Consider the following 11,347-nt stretch of genomic DNA (forward strand, 5'->3'; position numbering starts at 1 on the left):
CCATAAGATCTCAGGTAGTTCGCATAAACTCAACGCTATCAGACGCTCTAACCGTTACTTGTGGCGTCCCTCAAGGCAGTGTACTCGGGGCTCTGCTGTTTAGTATCTATGTAAATGACCTTCCAGCAACCAGCGAAAGTTGTTCAACCGAATGCTACGTGGATGACACCAAACTTCTTTTGTCTTTCAAAGTTGGTGATGCTGACGAAGCAAAGGACACTATTCAAAAAGATTTACATCTAATCCGTAACTGGTGTTTTGATAATTGTCTTCTGCTTAACCCTGAAAAGACAAAGCTCATGATCTTTGGCAGCCGCCCGATGATCCGTAGACTATCTGATTTCAAGCTTTCGCTGCTCGGAAAGGAACTCTTGCCGTCAGAGTCCATCAAAGATCTTGGTGTAACATTCGACCCCACTCTGTCATTTGAAAACCACATTTTAGCGACAGTTTCATCCTGTATGAGTAAATTAGCTCAAATAAATCGGGCAAAGCACGCATTTAACTCCGACCTATTAGTGACTATCATCAACGTGCTCGTTTTCAGTAAGTTGTACTATTGCTCTACTGTATGGTCCAGCACCACTGCCTGTAATGTGCAAAAACTTCAACTCCTTCAGAACTTCGCTGCTCGGATAATTAGTGGTACATACAAATTTGAGCATATAACTCCATCACTCAAGAATTTGAGGTGGCTTCCCGTAAAAAAGCAGCTTTACCTCCGAGACGCTGTTTTCGCATTTAAGTGCATGACGGGCTGTGCCCCCACCTATCTGACTTCGCAATTTGTCAAAAGGCAACAAATATCAAGCAGAACCACAAGAAATTCACAACAACTGAATATTCCCCTGTGCAAAACCACTGTTGGCCAGAAGTCATTTTATTACAGAATAGTAAGGCTATGAAACTCTTTAGACAAAGACTTAAAACTATGCAAGAGTCATACAATTTTTAAGAAAACTCTGAAGACAAAGCTTCTCAGCGAGTTTTTAAATTAATTTTTTTTTCTTATTTCTTGCATTTTTCTTTCTATTTCTTTTTATTTTTTATAATATATAACTAGGGTACACATTTTAAATTTTACATTTTATTCAACTTCATGTATTGTTCACTGAAAAACCTCTTTAGGAGTGTTCAATAAAATTTTATCTTATCTTATCTTATCTTATCTTATCTTTTTAACAATGGCCGGACCGCAAGTACGAGGTGGTGGTAGAGAAGCTTGAGATCAAGAAGGAAGTTTATCTGACTACAGTTGTCCCAACAGCACCGCTGAATGGTCTTCTGACCCGATCCTCTAGCTGGATCACTCTCCTTCGCACAGTTGCCTGGTTACTGAAATTTCTGCAGTGGATCAAGTGGTCCTCAGGAAAGAAAAAGGAGAGTCAAGTACGCTTGAGATTACACGGCGTATCAGTCAAGAGGAGCTTGAGAAATCAAAGAGAGAAGTGGTTATGCTGGTTCAGAAAGTAGCCTTTCCGCAAGAGGTAAAAGATCTCAAAGCAGGACGTCAGGTGAAGGTGTCAAGTAACATTGTGAAGCTTAAGCCAGTGATCATGAGTGATGGAGTCTTGAGAGTTGGGGGTAGGATTTCAAACGCATCCATTTCCCCTGAAGCTATGAACCCTATGATCTTGCCTAAGAATCATCACATTACAACCATCCTGATACGTTATGTACATGAGAGGAATGGACATTGTGGCGTCGAAAAAGTTTTGGTCCTTCTCCGGGAGCAGTTCTGGGTGGTAAAGGGAAGAGCGGCTGTAAAAGAGGTAATTGGGAGGTGCATATCGTGCAAGAAACGAATGGCGCCTAGGATGAGTCAAGAAATGGCAGAATTACCAAAGATCAGGTTGACGCCCTACAAGCCACCATTTACATATTCTGGAGTGGACTATTTTGGCCCATTTTATGTGAAGAGAGGTAGAGGAAAGGTTACAGAGAAGCGATGGGGTGCTTTATTCGTATGCATGAATTCTCGAGCTGTGCATCTTAAGTCGCAAGATCACTAGAAACGGATGATTTCATTTTGCTGTTAACAAGATTTCTAAATCGAAAGGGTCATGTGAAGGAGCTTCGCTCGGACAATGGAACAAACTTCGTTGGGGCCGAACGGGAAATTAAAGAGGCTATTGAACGGATCGATATTGAGAGAGTGGATGGAGAGTTGATGCAGCGTGGATGTAAGTGGGTGTTTCACCCTCCAGGAGCGTGCTACATGTCCGGAGTGTGGGAAAGGCTTGTAAAATCAGTGAAGAGAAGTTTGAAAGCTATCCTAGGCAAAGAACTCATCAACGAAGAAGTTCTCTAAACAGTGTTTACCGAGGCTGAACGAATCGCCAACTCCAGGCCATTAACGAGGAACTCCTCAAGTCCAGATGATGACGAGCCGCTGACTCCAAGTCACTTCCTGAACATCCGTCCCACAGCGAATCTACCCCCAGGAATGGTTGATGATAGTGCAGGGTGTCAAGTGACAAATGGCACTTAGAAAATAGGAAAATAGGAATGACAATGTCCAAAAAATAGGAAATAACTAGGAATTCCCACCCCAAAATAGGAAAAAATAGGAGGATTTCTTTGAGTTCTATCCTCTTAACACTCCCAACAGCAACTTTGTTTCACAACCCAACGCTTTAATATTTAACAGGCACAATGGTATACATCCACAATATATTGCCGTATAAACAAAAACAAATGTTACCACCTATGTTACCAAGTACAACTCATCCTACAACAATTACCAGATTCCAAATTTCATTAGATACTTCACAAGATGCCTTTAATTTAAGTCATTAGACCTTTAAAACTGTGAGAATGAAAAGCAACAATAATTTTTTTACAAACCGAAACAATATCAATGTTCACTTTCACCAAATGTATGTCTTCCTTACAATAAAAGCCAACCACGACTTTGAAAAATCAACAATCAAAAAGTTCAACACTATACTGTTTTGGCTCTTTTAGAAGATTGAGTAATCTTAGCTTTGCTCCTGTTTTTTTGGCAGCATTTGCTGTTGAGGACATGGCCTTTTCTAACAGTCTGTGCTGTTTGTCAGTCAAGTCAGTTTTCTCTTTTGTCCTATTTTCTCCAAGCTTTGCATTGCTTGGTCTCGCTTGGTCTTATCAGTGTCAAGCATCATTGTGGCTACATTAACAGTTTGTTTGTTGACAGCTGTTGCTGAAAGGGCATCATGTAGTTTAGATGTTGCATCACTCATTAGTTCATCAGCCGCCTTCAAGTCTGCTTTTGACTACTTCTTCCTCTCGCATCAGAGTATCCTCACTATCTTGCATGCTATCAAAAGCACTGAGAAAGTCTGGGCACGAAGTTTCAGAAGAAAATCACTCATAAAGGCTTCAAAGTGGTCTTTTTTGACATGAAGTTTCAGTTTTTTGTAGAATTTATCAATTTTATTGACAATTTCATTTCAAATATTTCACCTTGTTTCTGTGTACCTGAGAAAACCCTAAAAAAATAGGAAAAAATAGGAATTTCATGAAAAAATAGGAGGCAGGCCAAAAAATAGGAAAAAATAGGAACTTGACACCCTGATAGTGACAAATTTAGTCGAAAGCGATGGCGCCAGGCGCAGATTCTCGCCGATCATTATTGGAAGCGTTGGCTCAGGGAATACATTCCTTCTTTGCAAGAACGCCAGAAGTGGCACAAAACACAAAGGAATTTGGCAGTTGGCGAGTTGGTTCTTATTGCCGACGACAATGTTCCAAGAAACCAGTGGCCCATGGGACGGGTAATCAATGTGTTTCCTGGACCAGACGGATTGGTAAGGAGTACGGAAGTGAAAGCCAAAGGCTCGACCTACAATTACGAAGATTTGTTTGCTTGAAGGATCAAGTTCTGAAGAAGCTCTGTGAACTGAGAGTCTAGCAAAAGGATATTGACTATGGACTTGCCCTTAGCATGTGCTTTCATGGGGGGCGGAATGTTGTAACCTTAGTTTGACAAGTTGTTGTGTTATTGTGATTCCTTCGTGTTGGGTAGCCTGTGGACCCAATAAGCTTAGCGACCGTGCCCTTTGAGCACGAGGAGAAACAGTCGCCATGTTTGAAGTTTTGTAGTTATGGACTTTACCAGGAAATCTCCAACATAATGTAAGTTTTCAGAAAATGTTCAGTTTACACAATGAAAGATTTTACAGGCTTACTTATTGTTCGATAATATTTGGTTTTCAGCGAATCGTTAAACGAAAGAGAACAAGCGTAACTCGTAAGCGATCTCGATGGTTGGAATACATGTAGAATAAAGTTGAGTTGTCATTGTGGATTTTGTGGATTTACAACTACAAAGGGAATACTTACGGCCGTCGATTTCCATGGGAATAACTTGACCTGCAAAAAAACAAAAAATAAAAAAAACAAAAGAGTTATCAGATATGATGTATTGCATTGCTCAGACAACAAACACTGGAATTGTCTGAGAAATAGGGCTAAATCGGACACTGGCCGACCAAAATTTGCTCATATCCGACGAAATCCGAAGTTTTTTTTATCCTAAATCATTTTACAGCAACGATGAATGAAAATCTGTCTGACCACAATTTTGTTTTGTCCAACCAAGATGGTGTCTTAGTAGGACATATCTCCTCTCCAGTTAACTATTTGCAGCCCTGCTTAATTAAAATTTTGCAGATTTAAACAGTGCAAGAAATTACACTAACAGTGCATTGGCATACTTATAATATAACTTAATCTTGCTCAAAATAGAATCTGGCCGATATTAGATGATAAATGTGTCAAAATTAAATCATCAAAAGCATCGGCATCTATTGACATGAAGAAAATAGCAAATAAAAAATCATCACTTAATCGTGAATTATGATATTGTCAATGAATTGTTTCCATAACAAACTGAGTATTTATTAAAGGTCAAATGAACAGAAATTTTGAATTTTGTTATTTTTGTCCATGTGTTTATTAAGAGCCAAATAAACATATCCCAAAGTTTCAAAGCAATCGGTCATTACATCGCAGAGATATTGCAAGTTGAAAAATGCTTTTTGTAGGCGGAAAATTGTCGGAAATAAAAACTTGTGACGTCATAATTGTGACGTCAAAAATTGTGTTTTTGAAGACAACCGCAGACCGATTCTGCAGACGGCACCTTAACATCTAAGTGACATTTCAAGCAGTTATTTCGTTCTGTTCGGCCGTTTTTCAGTGGATTGATTGTTGGTTATTGTGTAGAGAGGCTCATTTTTTTTAACCCTTTCACCACCGCACGTTTTGACAGAAAAGTGCCCCTAACACTGGCCATTTAGAAAATGGCGATTTCTCAGGAAGGAATGGTGCACAAATTTTTCAAACGAAGCTAGCGCGTACTACAAACATCGTACCTAACTAAAAAATACATCACTGCAAAGATTATTTCACAGCTAACAAATACATTAAAACAGTTATATTTATTTCATTCAAAACATTTACAAAAAACAGTGAAAATGCTGCACAACTCTTACCGCATTATGTAAAGATCGTTTGAGAGCATCCCTGTCACATTCAGGTGAATTTCTTGTTGTTTACAGTCTACAGTTTGCTTGAAATGTCTTACACATCTTCACTAGTAATCGATCGAACTATTTTGAAGATATTTGACTTGAACTTTTGAAATTCACGGTTAAATTTGCTCTTGAGTATTGTCTTTACTTTCGGTTGTTGCTGAAAATGCGAAAAAAATCGCGCTGGAAGTTTTCTTCTTCGTTTTACAATGCTTTTTTCATCCGTCAGCTCGTGAAAACAGACCGCCATTTTGTTTTCAAAACATGTGCTTTCATTTGCATAAATTAGTTTTCCAAATATGGAAAGTAGTGCCCAGTTTTTCCCAAAACAAAAGAGATCGTTTCCAGGCGTTTTGTTTGGCCGGTTTACTGGCCACTGGGGTTACACGGACTTTTACTTTTGGCCCGTTTACCGGCCAGTGGTGGTGAAAGGGTTAAATAGTATAGCCAAAGCACAAAAATAGTTTTGTTTGCTGTTGTTTTGCATATCGTGTGAGACAGTAGAATGCAAGCTGGTATGATAACGAATCAGGAATCTCAATTGTTCTTTCTCATTAGCATTTAACGTTAATGAGCAGAATTATCTGCACACGTGTTAACTATGCACGCACGTTTTGAATTTTGGCACACTTCAAAGCCGTTCTCCACGCACGTTAACTATGCACACGCGTTTTGAATTTTGGCACACTTCAAAGCCGTTCTGCACGCGCGTTTTGAATTTTGGCACACTTCAAAGCCGTTCTGCACGCGCGTTAACTATGCACGTGCGTTTTGAATTTTGGTACACTTCAAAACCGTTCTCTGCCGAACAACAACATGAAATGACGAAATTCTGCGTATTTTGGACAACGTCAGCCACGACGGCTAATTTTTGGTTTTTCTATTTGGGGTTGAACGCTTTTTCTGAATATTCAGTGGGAGCTAGTTCTTAAAGTGATAAATAAACAGAATGCGTCCGGAAAGTTGCGAGATTCTCAAGTAAAATATAAATTCATTTTGCACCAGACGTTGTCCTTGACATTGCCGTCGGTAGGTCTGCGGAATCGGTCTGCGGTCGTCTTCAAAAACACCAATTATGACGTCACAAACTCGTTCCATTCCTTCCATTTCAGTGCACAGTCATTCAAAAACGTTTTCATGAAGCCTTCAAAAATCTTAGTATTTTTTGCTGTAATTCACGCTTTAAGGCTCTGAAAGCAAACTTAGCGTTTGGTTGGTTAAAATGGTATTTTGAAATTTCTGTTCATTTGACATTTAAAGTCAACAAAGTCAAACAGGATTGCTCATATAGCCATGTCAATAAAATGTCTTCCATTGCTACACGCCCCTGGGAGACAAGAGGGATGATACTCATTTTACACAAGTAGACTCCACCCCGAGCTCTAAACCCTCACCCATTTATATATATTTATATTATATATAATTTATTTATACACTTACACTCCTTCTTATAAAAGCGTGAGCACTAAAAAATATGTCTGGAATGTTTGTATTTAGCCAATCACATGCAAGAACTTCACACTGCAGAAACTACGGGCCTGTTTTGGATATATATAGAAAAATTGGCTGTGTACTTCTGGCCGCGTGTGACCCCTTAGCCGCGTAAACAAGTACAGTAGCTAGTCCGAACTGCAAACACAGTATGTCTATTTCTCGAGCTAAAACAGTAACAAATGGGGACTGCATAGCCAGGTATCCAAGTTTTTAGGGCTACAGCTTCAAATTAGCTGGGTATTGTGCAGTTGCTCCGAAGAAATGACCTTGTTCATGGTTCCCAACCCCGCAAAATGGCGCCAAAACAACGACCACGAGTCTCCATTTTACGTCTTTTGCAGCTCCGACTGCCCAATGCTTCAAAGGATAACAGAACCTTCGCCTAATTATTACTGTTCATAAGAAATGTTTAACTTACTGTTTGCTTGCTAGACCAGAAGCTGAACACAGATGAATGGACAGAGTTCGCCTTGCCTCGTCTCGTCTCGTCCATCAAACGGCTGAAGCACACGGTTTTGACCTACAAGTAGAAAATTGTTCAAAAGCTTACTTATCACATACCATCTATTATCACCATAGCCTTTTTTGTACATTTAAACACAAAACAGGTTGGAGAAAAACAAGAAAACACACCTCACCTCTTCCAACTGTACTTCCGAAGTCCACTGCAAAACTGCGCTCTCCGCGGATGCGCTCGAAAAATGTCCACGTGACCCACAGGCTTCCTAAGCTCACACTCTGCATACGTGGTGTATGGGACAGCTTGTGTCTATAGAGAATTGTATGGCCAAGTCATTGATCGTACAAAAATCGTGTAAATAACTATCTAATTTGAAATAAATTTTCCCTACCTCAAATATGCCGTGTACTTGTCAGTTAGGTCGATTTAGAAGCCATTCTCACACCGTTTAGTGAACTTATTAGAAATAGTTGGCTCTTCTTTTAGCCTGGGGGAGGGGCTACTCCCATATAAAGGCTTTACGGGTATGTGCCGCTCAACAGTGTATGCTTTTTGCCTCTCTGACTCTGGAACAGGGTATAGAATTTAGCCTTTTGACTCTGGAACATGGTTGATTTTTTCCCTAGAATCCTGATTTAAGGTTACCTATGAAACTCCGCTCCTCTTTGACTTATCGCTTTATTTTCGAGCCACAGACAAAGTCAAGTGAGCGCTTTGCGATATACGCCAGTGTTTTTATATCTATCTACACATATTTACATTGTGGGTATTGTCTAGAACAGGGTACCTATTTTGCAATGTTTGTCTGGACAGGGTCGCAAATTCAGCTTTTTTTTTCTCTGGAACAGGTCCAGAGTTTTAGAGACTAAGCGGCACACCCCTGTAGTAAATTTAAGGTAGTACGAGTACTCCCCCCCCCCCCCCCAGGTCTTTTAGAAGGAGAGACAATGATTTACATCTGCTTCCACGCAAAACGGCGTCAGAATGGCTTCAAAATCAGCACAAGAGACAAGTTCACAGCACATCTGAGTTAGGGAAACTTTCTTTCAAATTAGTAGATTTATAAACAAGCAGCGCAATGTCAAATTTTGAGCTTGGGGAGCCTGTACGTGACCTGGACATGTGACTTTTGGATGCCTGGGTAGATACCATTAACATTACTTTGAGGAGTGTGCCTGTCGCATCAACTTGTTGGCACTGTGTGTTGCAGGGACTTGTTGCTTAGTGTGTCCCGACCTTAAATGGAAGGAGGCCAAATTCTCATGGCCCTCCTCCTTTATGAAGCATATTTTTCTTACATTTTTTTGGCTGTTTTTACTGACCCTCCCCCTCTTTCCCTCTCATTACCTTGGACCTCCCAAAATTAAGTGCATAAAGTATGTGCCCCTTTTTCCACTGCATAAAAACCATTCACCTTCCCCCTATTTGCACATACCCCACCCACTCTCTAAAATGACCAGTCTCTTATCCTGTTTTTCGCCCTGCTCCCCAAATAACCAAACGCCTGGAAAAGGATTGCAGGTTTAGCCTAAAAACTGAGAAATCAAGCTTTATATTTTTTGTTTCGTTTCCTCAGAAACGATACGGTATTATTTTGGCTTCGATGTGAACTATTTACACAGTGGGGGCTACTATCCAATCAGAAGAACGGTCGTAACCACAAAGTAAATACGTTTGACCGAAGGCAATTAATTTCGCAAAAACATGTTCTTCAAATATCGGAAAGATATTCCTCAGCATGATCAAAAAATATTGAGATTCGTTGCAAACAGAAATATCTGACGAATGCAATGGTTTTAAGTTTGATTAAAGCGATGTATTGTAAGAAAACTGGAGAAAGCTCTCGTTGCGTTTAATTGTTAAGTAAACATTCTAGCGATTTTCTGAAACGGAAGTAAATTTCCACCAATCAGTGTTTGCAAACGCAAACAAAAACGGGATGACTTGTCGTGTTTGCTCGCACGGGTAGCTGCTATCCAATCACAAGAACGGTCGTAACCACGTAGTAAATACGTATGACCGATGGCAATTAATTTCGTAGAAACATGTTCTTCATCAAATATCGGAAATATATTCCTCAGCATGACTAAAAATATTGAGATTAGTTGCAAACAGAAATATCTAACAACTGCAATGGTTTTAAGTTTGATTAAAGCGATGCATTGTAAGAAAACTAGAGAAAGCTCTCGTGGCGTTTAATATTATTCTGAAACGGAAGTAAATTTCCACCAACCAGTGTTTGCAAGCGCAAAGAAAAACGGGATGACTTGGCGTATCTCGTATTTGCTCGCACGGTAGGGCTTAAGTGCGCTACAAAGAGAAGTGCATATTTGCAGGTGAGTTACAAAGTTAATTTCACTTCGAATTCATGCAACAGAGGAATGTATAAATGTGGGAGATTGCCCTATTCTATTTGTACATGAAAATTCACGGCATCTTCCACCTCACAAACAGCGCGAATACACGCAAAATTGCGTGGGTTCTCGCGTGGATGTACACGGAATTGCGTGATCAGTGTCACGTGGGTCGCAAAAACATTCGAGTCTGCACGGAAAGTTGAGAACGAAAAAGAAGACAGTCAAGTTCTGTTCAAATTTTAAATTTTGTACGGACAGTTTCGAATAGCAAAGGTGTGCAACTGCCGTGTTGAACTAAATTCGTCTCCTTAGTTGATGTATTACCGCTCAACATTAACTACCGTTGCAACTGCTGGAGCAGATTTCTGAGATTAAATTAATGATATAAACATTATTTGGATTCATAAAAATATTGAAGATCCGATACCAGGATTCATTGTAAGAAGATATGGATATGGATTATTCAAAGCCATCGCGGTCTGATCGAAACTCCACAGTATCGCCAAAAATGCAAATCGTTATCATCAGTGTCACCAATGTAAGGCTGTTACACTGACAACAGAAGCGACTTGGTTATTCTGTGGAGATAATTTTATGTTTGCCGGAAGAGCGTGCAGCACGGATCGAGCAAAATACAATCCTGGTATGACTATATATAACATATAACATAAAACTTTCTTTAAACTTGAATTTTGCTTAATTAAAAATCCCGGTTAAAAATCTGTGTATGGTAGGTTTTGACATTAATTTGCCCTGGTTGTTTACGTGTCTTTGTAAAGTGACAACAGGCATTTGATTTTGAAGAACTGGCTTCGAAACAATGTGCTTATCTCTGTTCTTGTCGACCAGGGTTTTGGTTTGTCTTGAATTTGGCATTTATTTGATTTGAGCATGTGATCAACTCAGAGAAGTATATACCTTAAGCTTTTTGTCAAAAGGTAATAATTTCATCTACGATTAAAGTGTTGTTTTGCATTTTATCAGAGATCAGTAGTCACAAAACACTTTATTTATGGAACTGATTTATTTTAGGATTGTTTGTTTCAAAAAATAAACCATTTAAATTAATTGCATTACTCTGATCTTGCATTTTACTCTTGTGGTTTGATGTTTCCCCACATTGATAGGAATATATTTAAATATTTTCTGTAAGTTATTTTTCCATTCATTTAACATTCAAAGTTATGCTATCAGGTGCCATTTTTAAGCCAAAAAGTATTCTGCAGGAATAAAAATAATCATTTTAATTTTCACTGGATGAGTAAAAACGATAAAGGCAAGCTCCCTTCACTTAACTTAATTTGGAGAGAAAGACACATGCTATTTCTATAAAGAGAAATATTTACGTGTTACTTGAACTCTCCAGTGAAAGCCAAACTGCAGCAGGACGTTGTTTATGTCTCCTTTACATAAAATGGACAGTAGGTGTTAAATGGGAATTTAAGTTATTACTGAATATGAAGTTCTTCTTTTCATTCTTCACTCGTGCATAAATTCGTCAAATTCAACATACACTAGGA

The 11,347-nt window shown here is 39.2% G+C and overlaps 1 protein-coding gene across 3 annotated transcripts in view; it reads right to left on the reverse strand.

Moving 5' to 3' along the window:
- Positions 1 to 8,350, reverse strand: part of LOC144634314 (uncharacterized) — a 48,894-nt gene extending 40,544 nt beyond the window's left edge. Inside the window, exons 1-4 of one of the 3 annotated variants that reach the window (XM_078493250.1) lie at positions 7,649 to 8,350; positions 7,429 to 7,530; positions 4,324 to 4,353; positions 3,560 to 3,823 (exon numbers count right to left, since the gene is read on the reverse strand). In XM_078493250.1, coding sequence (XP_078349376.1) covers positions 3,611 to 3,823; positions 4,324 to 4,353; positions 7,429 to 7,503 — 318 coding nt within the window. In that variant the 5' untranslated portion in view covers positions 7,504 to 7,530; positions 7,649 to 8,350 and the 3' untranslated portion in view covers positions 3,560 to 3,610. Of the gene's footprint in view, positions 1 to 3,559; positions 3,824 to 4,323; positions 4,354 to 7,428; positions 7,531 to 7,643 lie in introns of those variants that run through there. The other 2 variants (XM_078493233.1, XM_078493241.1) reach the window with 2 other exon arrangements.
- Between the last annotated feature and the right edge of the window lie 2,997 nt (positions 8,351 to 11,347).

The sequence above is a fragment of the Oculina patagonica genome, chromosome 1 (assembly GCF_052425735.1).
Source record: "Oculina patagonica isolate OP01 chromosome 1, crgOcupat, whole genome shotgun sequence".
Taxonomy (NCBI): domain Eukaryota; kingdom Metazoa; phylum Cnidaria; class Anthozoa; order Scleractinia; family Oculinidae; genus Oculina; species Oculina patagonica.